The sequence below is a fragment of the Monodelphis domestica genome, chromosome 3, assembly GCF_027887165.1.
Source record: "Monodelphis domestica isolate mMonDom1 chromosome 3, mMonDom1.pri, whole genome shotgun sequence".
In the NCBI taxonomy this organism is placed as follows: Eukaryota; Metazoa; Chordata; class Mammalia; order Didelphimorphia; family Didelphidae; genus Monodelphis; species Monodelphis domestica.
The window spans coordinates 527,181,516-527,195,635 of record NC_077229.1 but is presented as its reverse complement, the minus strand read 5'-3'; the positions used below and the strand labels follow the sequence as shown (position 1 = coordinate 527,195,635).

Genomic DNA, 14,120 nt, shown 5'->3' with positions numbered 1-14,120 from the left:
TATCATTTATTTAATTAGTAAACATTCTCTTCTCACTGCATGCTTATAATGTATTCCTCACTCTCCTTCACCTAGAATCTCTAGCTTGCCGGGAAATTGTCTATTATTTTTATTTTGAAATCCTTTATTGACTGTTTATTAGAAATGATCTGATAGTCAATTTCACTGCAAGCTAGAGATTTTAGGTGAAGAAAGAAAGTGAGGAATACATTATAAGCATGCAGTGAGAAGAAAATGTTCTTAAAAATAAAAATGATGAACAATTTCACTGCAGACTAGAGATTACAGGTAAAAAAGAAGATTGAGGAATACACTATAAGCATGGAGTTAGAAGAGAATGTTATATCCAGGGTCCATATAGTGGACTAATTTGACTAGGACAGAAGGCAGGAAGATTAATGGGCCTTAAGCCTGTAAAGACAAACTAAAGCCAAATTGTGACTTGGAAAGCCAAACACGAGTTCATATTTTACCAGAGGCAATTTGGAGTCATTCTGGATGACTGAGAAGGGGATGATATAAACAGACCCATGCTTTAGGAATTTTAATTTAGAAGCTTAGTAGAGGGTATATTGGAGAAAGGGAGAGAGAGTGGAGACAGGGAGATCAATTAGGAAATCATTGCAGTAACTAAGGTGAGGGAGTCTGAACTAGATTGCTAGACATTGATGGACACATGAGTAGAGAGAAGGAACAGGTTTTGAGAGATGTCTTATAGGTAGAATTGACAAGGCTAAGCAAGTGCTACCTATGGAGGAAAGGAGCTGTCGGAGGAAAGAAGATGATTACTTGATTTAATCTGCCACAGAAAATATTAGGAGAGAAGGGACTGGAATTAGAAACTGTCGAGTCCCAAAGGATTCTCACAGAATATCCAAGTTGCCCTTAAAAATGAATGGGTAGGAGAGAATTGATGGTCAGTGTATCATGGAACTGGCTTGATCTTAATGACCTTCCTTACCAGTGTTCAATACACTCAATGAGGGACTTTTTGCCTGCTGACATGTTCTCCAATCTTTTCTGGTTAGAGAACGGGGGAGATCCATTCTCCAGTGGCTTATACATGTCATGGAAATGACCCTGGGCTTTGAATTCTCCAAGGTTGAACATAAGCATATCCACATTTTACTAAGCTGAAAGGATTTGTCTCTGTCATCACCGTACCAATCTAATTAAGACAGAGCAAACTGATAAGTCATCAAATTACAAAATTTGTCATAGAAACATTGCAAGACGTTACACGTCAAGAGAATGTAATCTCTGTTGGCACAGAGAATACCCACCAGGCTGAAACTACAGGTTATTGAAGAGCCAAGCAAGGCAATCACCACCACCTTTCGAAGGACACAATGGGAGAAATGGAATCTGATGCAGAACAGGTTGAATTTAGCCAAAACGTTCCCCAAGAATAACCCTTCGTCGAGAGGAGGATATCTGGGTAAATGTGTTCACATACAAACATCTTTGGTGGAGAAAATATTTCACTGATCAAAAATGATTCCTTCCTAAGCATTTTGCTTTGTTATTTAATATCTGAAGTGCAACCCTACCTAAAGCCATGTAATTTTGGATCGGGGCAATGAACAAAAACAACAAAAAGAATTAAAATATAGTTACCCATTATATGCTTCAGAAACACCAGCAAATGGCTCATTTCCACATTTAGCAAAAATAAATACGAAACTCAGTATAAGGGATAGGACAGACATCAGCAAGGAAAACTTCATAATGTTTTTGCAAGCCATTTTGAATTTGGACACAATGACACCACCTAAAACTTGCCCCAGAGCTGCTCCTGGAATTAAAACAACCCCTGCAGACAAAGATAATATCAACAATTAAAAAAGAAAACACTAATATACCAAACAATTCATGCTAATAATTGGGAAAAAGCAAAACAATGTTAAGGATGTGCCCTAAAATCCCAAAGTATTCAAAGCGTAGGTATTCACTTTGTACATAAGCTACATAATAATTTACATACTGTGAAAACGTAGATAAAATAAAAATAAAATATTAATATATTTGTCATCCAGAACAATGTAGTGCAGTCCTGACTAATTTGGCTTTTAATGATCAGATCATTTTATTTGGTATAATTTTTCTTATCCTAGAAAAGCTATATCTCCGTGACTTCAATCTGTATAATCTTTAAGTTGTCAAGACTGATGTATCTAACGTTTCATCATACAACTAAAAAAAGAAACAATGGATAAGTCAGGCTATTTGGAAAAGCAAATAAATAATAAGGAAGCAACATTACCTCCAAGTGTAGCCGCAAAGCTGGATGACAATCCAAATTGATTTTCTATAAATTTAGGCAAAAATGTAGCAAAACCAGTAGTAATTAAAGCTTCTGTCGAAGTAGACAGAGCTAAGCACATGAATACAGAATTTCTCAGCAAAGTCTAAAGAAAAAAAAAGTAAAAATTAGGAAATAATGAAAAAAGATTAGGAAAAAAATTTTTTAAAAGGAAACAAGCAGAAAACTTTAAAAGGTAGCATTATGAAGTGACAATTCTAAACTAACATTCTAAGAATTTATAAAAGCTAAGATTTATTTCCTTGCTTTAAACATAAATATACTTTAGCCAAATGCCAATTATTTATACACATATATAAATGATTTAAATTGTCTTTTTTGGAAAGTCTCACTATAATTTACTACCATAGTGAGGAAGGAAGGAAGGAAGGAAGGAAGGAAGGAAGGAAGGAAGGAAGGGAAGGAGGGAGGGAGGGAGGGAGGGAGGGAGGAAGGGAAGGAGGAAGGGAGGGAGGGAGGGAGGAAAAGGAAGATGTATTAAACATTTAATATGTTCCAGGCCCTGTGGTAGGCACTTTACAAATATTATCTCATTTAATCCTCTCTTCCTCCTTCATCCCTGTCTCATATAAAGAAGTGACCTTTTTCCTTGCCTAAGAAAGCCCCTCTTTCTCTGAATTGAACCTTTGATGTCATTTCATCCATCCCATCCATTGTAGCAGGCTGCCCTATCAGTTCCATTCTCTCTCTTATCTTTAAGGTTTTCCTACCTACTGGCCCCTTCCCTTTGCATGTTTCCCCTGTCATTGCTATTCTGAAAAGTGAGGCAGAGGGAGTTTAGGTAACACAGTGGATAGAGCACTAGGTCTTATGTCAAGACAACCTGGGTTCAAATTTGGACTCAGATACTTCCTAGCTGTGTGATCCTGGGCAAGTCACTTAGCCATGATTGTCTAGTCCTTAATACTGCTTTAGATTCTAAGGCAGAAGTTAAGGATTTAAAACAAAAACAAACCCTCCCTTAATGCTATCTCCCCCACAAACTCTCTTCCCATATCTCTCCTGTCTTTGGTGGCTAAATTCCTAAAGAAAGTCATGCAGAATCAGTATCTCCACTTCCTCTCTTCTCCCTTGTCTCTAAACCCTCTACAGTCTGGCTTTCAACTTTATCATTCAACTGAAACTTCTTTCCAAAGTTACCAGTGATCTCCTTTTTGCCAAATTGAAAGGCTTTTCCTATCCTTCTTAATCTATGACGTTTGACATTGTTCATCACCTTTTTCCTCCTGGACACTCTCCTCTCTCTAGGTTTTCATAACATTGCTGTCCTGGTTCTCCTATCTGTCTGACCACTCTAGCTGCTTTTGCCTTTTCTCTCGTTTCCTGGATCTTCTTTCAGGTCAAGCATTAATTAATGATGTCCCACAAGTAGCTGTCCTTTCACCTCTTCCCTTTTCCTTCTACTAATCTTACTTAGCAATCCCACCATTTCTCATGGGTAAAATTGTCATCTCTTTGCAAATGACTCTCAGATTTATTTATTCAGCCCTTACCTCTCTCTAGTTCCATATGGCCATCCCAAACTGACCGAGCCTTAGACATCAGAAGTGCAACATGTCTAAAATAGAATATATTAAAAAATACTCTCCTCTTAGAACCTCTATTCCTGCCACGCAGACCATCCTCCTCCCGGTCACCCAGAGGCACCACCACAGTGACAGATTCAACTCAGAAGTAAGTGTCACGTCACCATATTATCTCAAGGATCAAGTATAATTTAAAAACACGTTTAGTGCTTTCATAAGCTAGTCTCTTTCTATTTCTCCAGTTTTCTTACACTTTCTACCCTTCTCCCACCCCATCCTCTATGATGCAGAAACATTGGAGTTTGTGTTATTGCACTCACTCCATCTCTCTAGTTAGTGTCTTTAAATCAGCTGTCAACCATGATTAGAATATCCTCCCTGAGGCTCCATGGATAAAAAAGCAAAGCCTGGAGATGGGAGGTCCTGGCTTCAAATCCAGCTCCAAGACCCTTCATAGTGGTATGACACTGGGTTGCCTAGCCCTTGCCACTCTTCTGCCTTGGAATCCATACTTAGAATCAATTCTAAAACAGAAGAAAACGGTTTAAAATAATAATATTCTCCCTCCTTGCCTCTGCCTTCTGACCTCCTGTCAGATTCAACTCAAATCCTTCCTCCTGAAAGAATCCGTACTCAGTCTCTTCGTCTCCTGCTGAAGTGACTTCCCATTTTCATAACAGACATACCATTGCAGCGACATAGTTGTTTGCATATTTTCTCTCCTTCAATAGAATGTAATCTCCTTAAGAACAACGACCATGTTTTTGCTTTCTAGCACTTTAGTATTGTGCCAGGAACATAATAAGTAATTTAAAAGGTGTTTTTTCTTTTTTTTTTCTCAATTTTAAGCTCCTACCTTCTGTCTTAAAATACTAAGTATCTGTTGCAAGGCAACTGGGGTTAAGTGACTTGCCAAAGATCACACAGCTAGGAAGTGCCCCAGGTCAGATTTGAACCCAGAAACTCTTTATCTCTAGGCCTAGCTCTCTCTATCCACTGAGCCACGTAGCTGCCCCCATAATCAGCACTCAATAAATGTTTGGTAACTTTACAAAAATCATCTTTTTAATGTACAAGTGAGAGCAGGACATTCTTCTTTTTAAAAAACTACAGAGTCTTCCTGATGGATCCACAATCTCCCTGATGTGGGTACTTCCTCCACTCTTTCAATAGGGGTTTTTCCATCTTTTTACATAAATTTTCCATTAAGGATCTACTCAAATTGCACTGGTGATCTTTCTCTTGGTTAACATTTCATGAATTCCGTTGTAAAATTTTAGATGTCCATCTGCTATCCCTCGGCTCATCCTATGCAGTTAAGCATCTTTTTTAATCCATCATTGGTCAAATGCTGCAGCTCATTGAACATTAGACCTATTTTAGTTCCTTATCTCATCTGCAATTTTGATCTTTCAGAAAGTAAGGAGAAATTTATTAATAATAATAATAATAATAATAATAATAATAATATAGCTCCTTTCTACTTTTCAGAAAGCACTTTTCTCATAATTGCCTTGGTGTACGTTTTATTTATTTTGTGGTTGTTTTTGCTACCGACTGAGTAGAATTAACATGGAAACTCAATGATGACCAATTAGTATCTTGACCATAATTATATTTATATCTATATCTACCGACAGAGACACATACATTAGTCACACTCACATGCCCATATATGTATGCATTTTTGCATATATAAAGATTGTGATAGCCACTGAAAATGGATAATGAGTTGGACCTAGAACTAGGAAGTTCTCCGAGGAAGCATCCTGGGTGGCCTTAGAGAGCTCGCAAAGTTGTTTTAATAAAGAAAATAAATGATGAAAAATTTCAATTTACCTGAAGAGCAGCTGGAAAATCTTTAATACTTTTCCCAAAATTCTTGTCTGAAGTCTGTATGGCACTGCCATTCTGATGGGCCTGAGAAACTTTCCCAGCCTGTGTTTCTGCTGTGCCTGCATAGCCAGAAAATTATTTTATACCATATTCGTGGGATACACTTTGACGCTTCATGTACACTTCTTACTTTAAGGTAATTTACCCTGCAACGAAAGCTTAATTTCTGTCAAGACATCGGCTACTTTGGCATCATTCATAGCTCCAACCAAACGAGTCTGTTTACTTGAAGACAGGGAAGGTGTTCTTTGTCTTTGTGCCCTTCATGTGTGTCCTTTAAGCCAGCAGAGCTTATAATACTCTCCATTGAATATCCCTTTCTTTAGAGTTGCTAAGAGGATGGCCTTTAGAACTATCCGCTAGAATGCTTGCCCATTGGTCCAGCCATAGCACTGCTGGGTTTGTACCCCACGAGATAACAAGGAAAAAGACTTGTACAGAAGAACTACCAGCTAGGACACATGCAGTGTATATGGGCATCCAAGCCAAGAGTCACGGATCTAAAGCTAAAAGAACTAGAAGTCATCGAGCCCAAACCTGTAGGTTGAAAGACAAGGAAACTGTGGCCCAAAACATTGAAGTGACTTGCCCAAGATAACACAGGTAGCAAATCAGAGAGCCGTATGAAACCTTATTCATCCCAGTTATGTATTCAGGCTTAGCCCCTCTTTCCTTAATGTTCCTTTCTTCTTTTCAAATATCTCACTTTATATATATATATATATATATATATATATATATATATATATATATATCACAAATATTTTCACTTTCTATACAAAAAAAAAATAGATATCATAGATTTACTTTTCCTTTCTGAATCCCAACTCCTGATTTCAAAAAGCAATGACATTCATAGACATACATGTATCCAGTTTCAATCATTATTTCTTGTGTCACTAACGCTGATAGAAGAGTGAGGTGATTCAGCTCTCATGGAATGGTATCAAGTGAGGAAAAGAGCCTGGAGAAAATCACTGACCAAAGTGCATTAGTGGATTATATAGGAAATTTGCAGGTTATATTTTAATTATATAAATTATATTTTTAAAAAGTTTTATTTAAAGTCAAACATACATTAATTACGCAGGGCTTGAAGCCTCACAGGAACACAAATGATGCTTTTTTGCAAACATGGTATTGTAGAAAGTGGAAGAAAAATATCATGATTTTGCTATCTTCTACTTACTCATAGCATCCATCTCATCAGTTTACTTGAGGACAGGGACAGTCTCATTTTTGGTTTTGTGCTCCTAAATAGCTTAGCACAGTGGTTGTACATAGTTTGATATATATTAGAAATGTTGGTATCGCCTCCCTCAATTCACAGCAAATTCCTTCATAACTGTCCACCCTGAGCAGCTTTTGTCTGCATCTATGCATAAATCCAATATGAGAATGCTAAATGTAGGTGAGGGGGTTAGGGAAAGGAAAAGCCTTCCTCTAGATCCAGTGACATTGTATGAATATTCATTGAGCGCGTCAATAGTTTATTGGTTATTCTTTCCTCTTGGATCATCTTCCCCCCCTCTCAGGCCATGCTGATAGCATTTCTCTGTGGTCCATTTCCTAGGCAATAAACTGAAAATCTGCATAGCAACTTAATGAAGATTCACTGAACTAAACTGAATCCTTGCATATAGGTTCCTGATTTTCCTTACTCTTCTTTCTATCATTTCACACTGTATATCTTCCCATGATTCTTCGTATACACTCTATTCATTGTCTTATACAATGAAATAACATTTGATTGTGATAGTATACCAAATACTACAACTTATGTATCATTTTTTAAATCAATGAGCATCTATATTTCATTTCCATATCTCTGCTATAGCAAAAATTCTCCTAAAATATTTTAGTTTCTATAAATTCTTTTTATCACTGATCATTTTAGGGTAAACAATAGTAATAAAAATAAATGTATTGAGCATTTGTGCCAATTACTGTGCTGTACTGTGACTGTACTGTCAGGGATACAAATAAGATGAAATTAATCCTCCCCTCAAGGAACTTGCAATCAGTTGGAGGTACACATTACAGGCAAGGAAGCTGAAAGGACAGAGAGGCAGTTGATGGGAAATAAAGTTAGCTGGAAAATTTGAGTGACTATATAAAGGAAGATTTTGGAAGGAATTTATTGAGCTGTTCTCCAAACCCTGAAACAAGAAAGGAAAAGCAATTGGGATTGCCTGGCTCTCAATCCACGGAGCTACCCAGCTGCCCCCTTGTTCATCACTTCTTACCAAATCAATAATCATATCCAAGTTAATTTATGTTTTTATGGTTTATTGAACACTGAATTATTGTGTTCAGTGGTTTCCAACTCTTTCTTATCTGGCGTGTTGCACTGATCTACCTTTCTATTTTCTTTCACAGGTATCTAATAATATTGAAGATTCCTAATTGATACTATAATTTGAGGTCTGGATATGATAACCCCCTTTATTCTTACTTTTTACCCCCATTATTTCTTTTGATAATCTAAGTATTTTGTTAGATCTAATAGATTGTATATTATTCTGTCTAACCCAGTAAAGTATCCCCTAGGGAGCTGGACTGGGGATAATACCAAATCTATAATTTATTTCAAGTAGTAAGGTCACTTTTATTATATTAACACGGCTCAGTCACTGGTATGGAATAGCTCTCCAGGTAAGTCATTTTATATTTCTTTAAGGAATATTTTGTAAATTTCTCCATAAGGATTCTGAGCGTACCTTGGCAGATTGACTCCCTGACATGAAACACTATGTATTTGTTTTGAATTAGACTTACCTTGGTATTATTTTCTCTGGAGAGTTGTTATTGCTTTATAGATAGACTATGATTTTATGGACTTATTTTCAACACCATTACTTTATTGATGTACTTAGTTGCTTCAAATAGTTTCTGTGTTTCTATGCTAGAATTTCCCAATAAACAATCATGCTGTCAGCAGATATGTATAGTTTTGTGTCCTCTTTGCCTTTTTTATACCTTTAATTCCTGTGTCTTACATTATTACAGCAGGTGGCATTTCAAAACCTATGCCAAGTAATGGTGAGAAGAGTTACGGACTCTGGAGGATTTTATAGAGAGGTAGAACCTTTCATCCATACCAGAGGAAAACAAGCTGAAAAAGAAGGGAGGGCCTTTCCTTTTTCTCCCTTTTCTCCCTTCTCCTATCAGCAATATCTTAGCGAGAGACAGAGCAAGTAGGAGGTAGTACATCTAAGCAGAAGAAAGGCATAGATATGAGAGGACCAAAAAAGGATGGGGAAAGCTTCAAAAAGCTCGACATTCTTGCACTCATGAAGACTTCCAGAGACGGAATTGAGGAAGAAACAAACTGTGAGAACATAGCACAGTGTCCTTTGTAGCAAGAAGTTGGACTCAAGGGGGGAGTACATGAGGGCTCTGAAAGGAGAATCATGTTCAGACTCTACAACACCAAGGACTGAGAGTTATATGTCTCCAAGCGTGTCTCAATGTGAGCCACACCATCATTGTTTATAAAATTGGATTCCGCCCTTCCCACCGATGCTGTGTAGATCTCTGTCTCCACAGTAGATGAGATAAATGTCATCTTTGCGATGCCATTTAAGAAAATGCCTTCAGTAAGAGCTAATTACTATTAACAAGAAGCACAATGGTAGGGATTTGTTGGCTACAGTAATAGCAATAGCTATCCAAAGCTTTGTCCCTAAATACAAGTAAAATATTATATTTACATATAATTTTTCCAAGTTTATGTGATATATCCTTGGAGTTGCAGTTTAAGCTTCTTTGCTTTTGGAACATGATTCAGAGATTTATCATGGTCTCAGAATAGTTTTGCATCATTCAAATGACTTTTTGTTTGTATTTGAAGGTTTTATTCCTGGAATCTGCAGAATATGTTGCTGGTCATTAGAATAATTGAATTTAATCAGGATGTGTCTTGGAATTTGAAAAAGGGAATTTTTTTTTCAGGACATGACATGAATTCTGGAAATATGCCTTGTTATCTTCCAAGAGTTCTTATATTATTTCTAACATTTTTATTATTGACATATTCTGTTTGGGTTCTTAAACTATAACTGCCAGTGTTGTCCTTAAGGTCATTTCTAAAATTCACATATTATAATTTTGTTATCTTTTATGCCTCCTACCAGATAATCTCCACTTCAGTACATTTGTGTCCCATCTCTGTTAATCTCCCACTTCCTTAAATTTGATCTCTCAGTTCCTAAATTCCTCTCAGATCCTTAAAGGATTCTTCATTGTGTATTTAATTTTTTTTCAATTCACTACATTCTTATTTTTTCCAAAATTTCCTCATTAACAAATGAAAATTCTATTAATTTATTTCTGATTTCTCCTCATGGGGATTATTTGACTTTTGAGTCACTATTTAGTTTCCTCTCTTTTTTTTTTTAAACCCTTACCTTCCATCTTGGAGTCAATATTGTATATTGGCTCCAAGGCAGAAGAGTGGTAAGGGCTAGGCAATGGCGGTCAAGTGACTTGCCCAGGGTCACACAGATAGGAAGTGAATGAGGCCAGATTTGAACCTAGGATCTCCCGTCTCTAGACCTGGTTCTCAATCCACTGAGCTATCCAGCTACCCCCTAGTTTCCTCTTTTTATTCCAAATTCTCTTTGGATCCAGAGCATCTTGTATCTTTATCAAGCATTGGTTCGCTTTCCTTTTGTTAAAATAATTGTTAAAACATTTTTTTACTATTATTGAGGAATTACTCATCATTTCTCCTGGTTTTGGTATTTTCCAATTTGATTGATCTACTTATGTTCTGGGATTTTTATTGAAGATTTTTCTCTCAAAACATTTAGAATTTTGGCCTTTTTAAAAATAAATTTCACTATCACTTTCTGGTACCACCCTTTTTACATTGAGTACACCTGCACAGCTGTGTTTTAAGTCTGCCTCAGCTTTCTTACATTAGGGAACATATAGTTTACAAGCCTAAGTCTTTGCCCTGATGATCTTCAGAAAGAACAGTCCTGTTCCCAGCTAGGTTCCAGACCACTTTTCTTCAGCAATTCATTGAAGAAAATAAATCTTTTAAAATTGGAATTGGCACAAGGCAGCAAGGTAGCTCATTGGATTAAGAGCCAGACCCAGAGAAGGGAGGTCTTGAGTTCAAATCTGAACTCAGACACTTTCTAGCTGTGTGACCCCTGGGAAAGGGAAAGACACTTGACTCCCATTGCCTAGTCTTCACTACTCTTCTGTCTTGAACCCAATATAGAATATTGATTCAAAACTGAAGGTAAGGGTTTTTTAAAAAGTTAGAACTGGACAAGTCGACGCTAATGATTCTATAAGATATCAAGAAACAATAAAACAAGTCAAAAGAATGAAAAAAATGTAAAATATCTCATCAGAAAAACAATCAACCTGGAAAATATACCCCAAAGAGATCATTTAAGAATGAAACAATGCTCTTATTCACTTCAATTAGAAACATAAAAATTAAAACAACTCTGGGCTTCTTTCTCAGGCCTCTTATAAATTCTTAAATAGCAGAAAGTCATGATAAAAAGAAGAGCTTAGAAATCATATTTCAAAAAATTATAAAGGAAAACTTCCCTGGTATCTTAGATCCAGAAAACAAAATAGAAATTGAAAAGAATCAACCAATCACCTCCCGAAAGAGATTCCAAAATGAAAATTCTTAGGAATGTTATAGTGATGTCACACAAGATTTAGGAGCTTTCACATTAAATAAGTGAAAGGATTGTAATATGATATTTCAGAAGAAAAAGGAATTAGGATTATAAGCAAGAATAACCTATCTAGCAAAACTTGATATAATCCTTTAGGGAAAAGAAATATTTAATTAAATAAAGGACTTTCAAGCATTCCTAATGAAAAGAATAGAGCTGAATAGAAAATATAATATTTAAACATAAGATTCAAGGAAAAGCATGAAAAGGGTAAAACATGAAAAGGAAATCTTAAAGGACACATTATGTTTAAATTGTCTACATTCTTTTATGGGAAGACAATACTTGTTAACTCCTAAGAACTTTGTCATTATTAAGGGACTCAGAGTGTCAATTATGTTGGAATGCTCTCCAGAAAAAAAAAAGAGTGGAAAAAGAAGAATGTAGTGGGAGATGGGCAAAGAGATGTAGAACAGGAAAATTCTCACATAAAAGGTGTGCAAGGAAGAGCATTTACAGTGGAGGGAGAAATGTGGGAGTGAAGATAGGAGGCAAATGTAACTGTGAATGTAAATCGGATAAACCCATAAAATGGAGGTGGATACAAAATGGATTAGAAATCGGAATCCAAAGATATCTTTTTTACAATTCACACACACATATAGAATTAAAATAAAGATCTGAAGCAGAATACACTTCAGATGAAATTTTTTTAAAAACCAAAGATAGTCATTATGATCTCATACAAAGCAAAAGCAAAAATAGGCCTAATTAAAAGACATAATCAGAAAAACTACTTTTTCAAAAAGGTATTTTAGACAATGAATGTGAAAAAAATTTACCACAAATTTCCCTGAGACAGGCCTAATTTCTCAAATATAGAGGAACTTTATAAATATAAGGGTTATTCCTTAATTGATAAAAGTTCAAAGGACCATATTAACAGGCAACTTTCAGGATGAGAAATCAAAGCTATTTATAGTCATATGAAAAGCATGCTCTGTACATGTAATCACTATTGATTAGAAAAGTGCAAATTAAAACAACTCTGGGCTACTTTCTTAAGCCTATTAGCAATGGCAAATATTGGAAGGATAGGGAAAATAGGTACATTAACAAACTATTGGTAGAGTTACAGACTAATCCAATCATTCTGGAGAACAATTTGGAACTATGCATCAAGGGCTATAAAAGTGTTCACTCCCAGACCCAGAAATACCACCATTAAGACTATACTCCAGGGGAATCAAAGAAAAAGGAAAAAGACCTCTATGTACAAAAATGTTTATGGCAGCTCTTTCTGGAGTGGTAAAGAATTGGAAATCAAGGGGATGCTCATCAATTGGGCAATGGTTGAACAAGTTGTGCCATATAAGTACTATTATTGTGCTATGAGAAATGAGGTAGAGGTGGTTTCAGAATATGACAAGACCTATATGAACTGATGCAAAGTGAAATGAGAAGTACCAGTAATAATTGTACACAATAACAGCAATGTTGGAATGATGACCAGTTGTGAAAGATTTAGAAACTCTAATCAATACACTGATCCAAGGCAATTCCAAAGGACTCATGATGGAAAAATGCTATCCAACTCCAGTGAGAGAACCAATGAACTCTGAGATTCAGAGTTTGCCTTTTTTTTATAAGGATATAGCTCATACAGGAATGTCTTGTATAATGTATAATGATATCATTTTGTTTGTTCTCTGGGGGTGGAGGAGAGGAGGAAGGAAGAGAATTTGGAACTTAAAATTTAAAAAGAAAGGACTGTTAAAAAAATAAATTTATTTAAAAAAAAGATTTAGTAAAAGCTTTGACTGTGTGACAAATTTGTCTTCATTCTACTATTGATTTAACTGTTCTACATTTAATGCATTTTTTTCCAATGTGAGGATATAAAGTAATTTGGGAAAAGTCCATCATTTTGCTGAATGTGTCAACACTGCATTCAGATTCCCTTCAGCTTTTTGAATAAACTTTGGAGGGAGATGCTGTAGATGATACAATTGGAGAAATGAACTCCAAGGACTTGGTTGAGAGTGAGAATATCAATTGGTTAATATATGTCTTTGGATTCACAGACATATATGAATTGACCATATCATGTTGCTTGAATGCCAGGGATTACAACTCTGCAGATTATTGAGAGAGGATCCCCCCCCCCCCAAGTGAGATTGTTCCCTCTCTCCTGGCTTGATCTCTTAGTTCAAGAACTCTTTTAGGCTTGTGTATATTCTTTTTTTGTTTTTGTTAAATTATTAATTTAATGAACACCAAATAAAATGAGCATTTCCATCCATATATGGAGGACAGAAAGAGGATTCCTTATGAAATCAAGTCTATTATATGTCTTGCTTTTACTGTAAGGCATATAATCAATTCAATGTGAAGCTTTCAAAGATGCCTTATTCATTTGTGTTGCCTTTTCTTCTATTCGCCTCAGGGCATTTTTTAAGCCCTACCTTCTGCTCTGGAATTAATATAGTGTATTGATTCCAAGGCAGAAGAGTGGTAACGGATAGGCAATGGGGGTCAAGTAACTTACTCAGGGTCACACAGCTAGGAAATGGCTGAGGCTAGATTTGAACCCAAGATCTCCTATCTCTAGGTACTGAGGCAACTAGTGGTCCCATCTGTGCTTTTTTTCTTTTTTTAAAATTTAATTAGTCAATTTAAAACATTTTTCCTTGGATACAAGAATCATATTCTTTCCCTCTCCTC

General features: G+C 36.0%; 1 protein-coding gene across 1 annotated transcript in view; it reads right to left on the bottom strand.

The window, feature by feature from the left end:
- Positions 1–14,120, bottom strand: part of LOC100030460 (solute carrier organic anion transporter family member 4C1-like) — a 125,630-nt gene that overhangs the window by 42,705 nt on the left and 68,805 nt on the right. The window contains exons 6-8 of the mRNA XM_001379924.4: positions 5,689–5,804; positions 2,264–2,408; positions 1,618–1,813 (exon numbers count right to left, since the gene is read on the bottom strand). Coding sequence (XP_001379961.1) covers positions 1,618–1,813; positions 2,264–2,408; positions 5,689–5,804 — 457 coding nt within the window. The remainder of the gene's footprint in view (positions 1–1,617; positions 1,814–2,263; positions 2,409–5,688; positions 5,805–14,120) is intronic.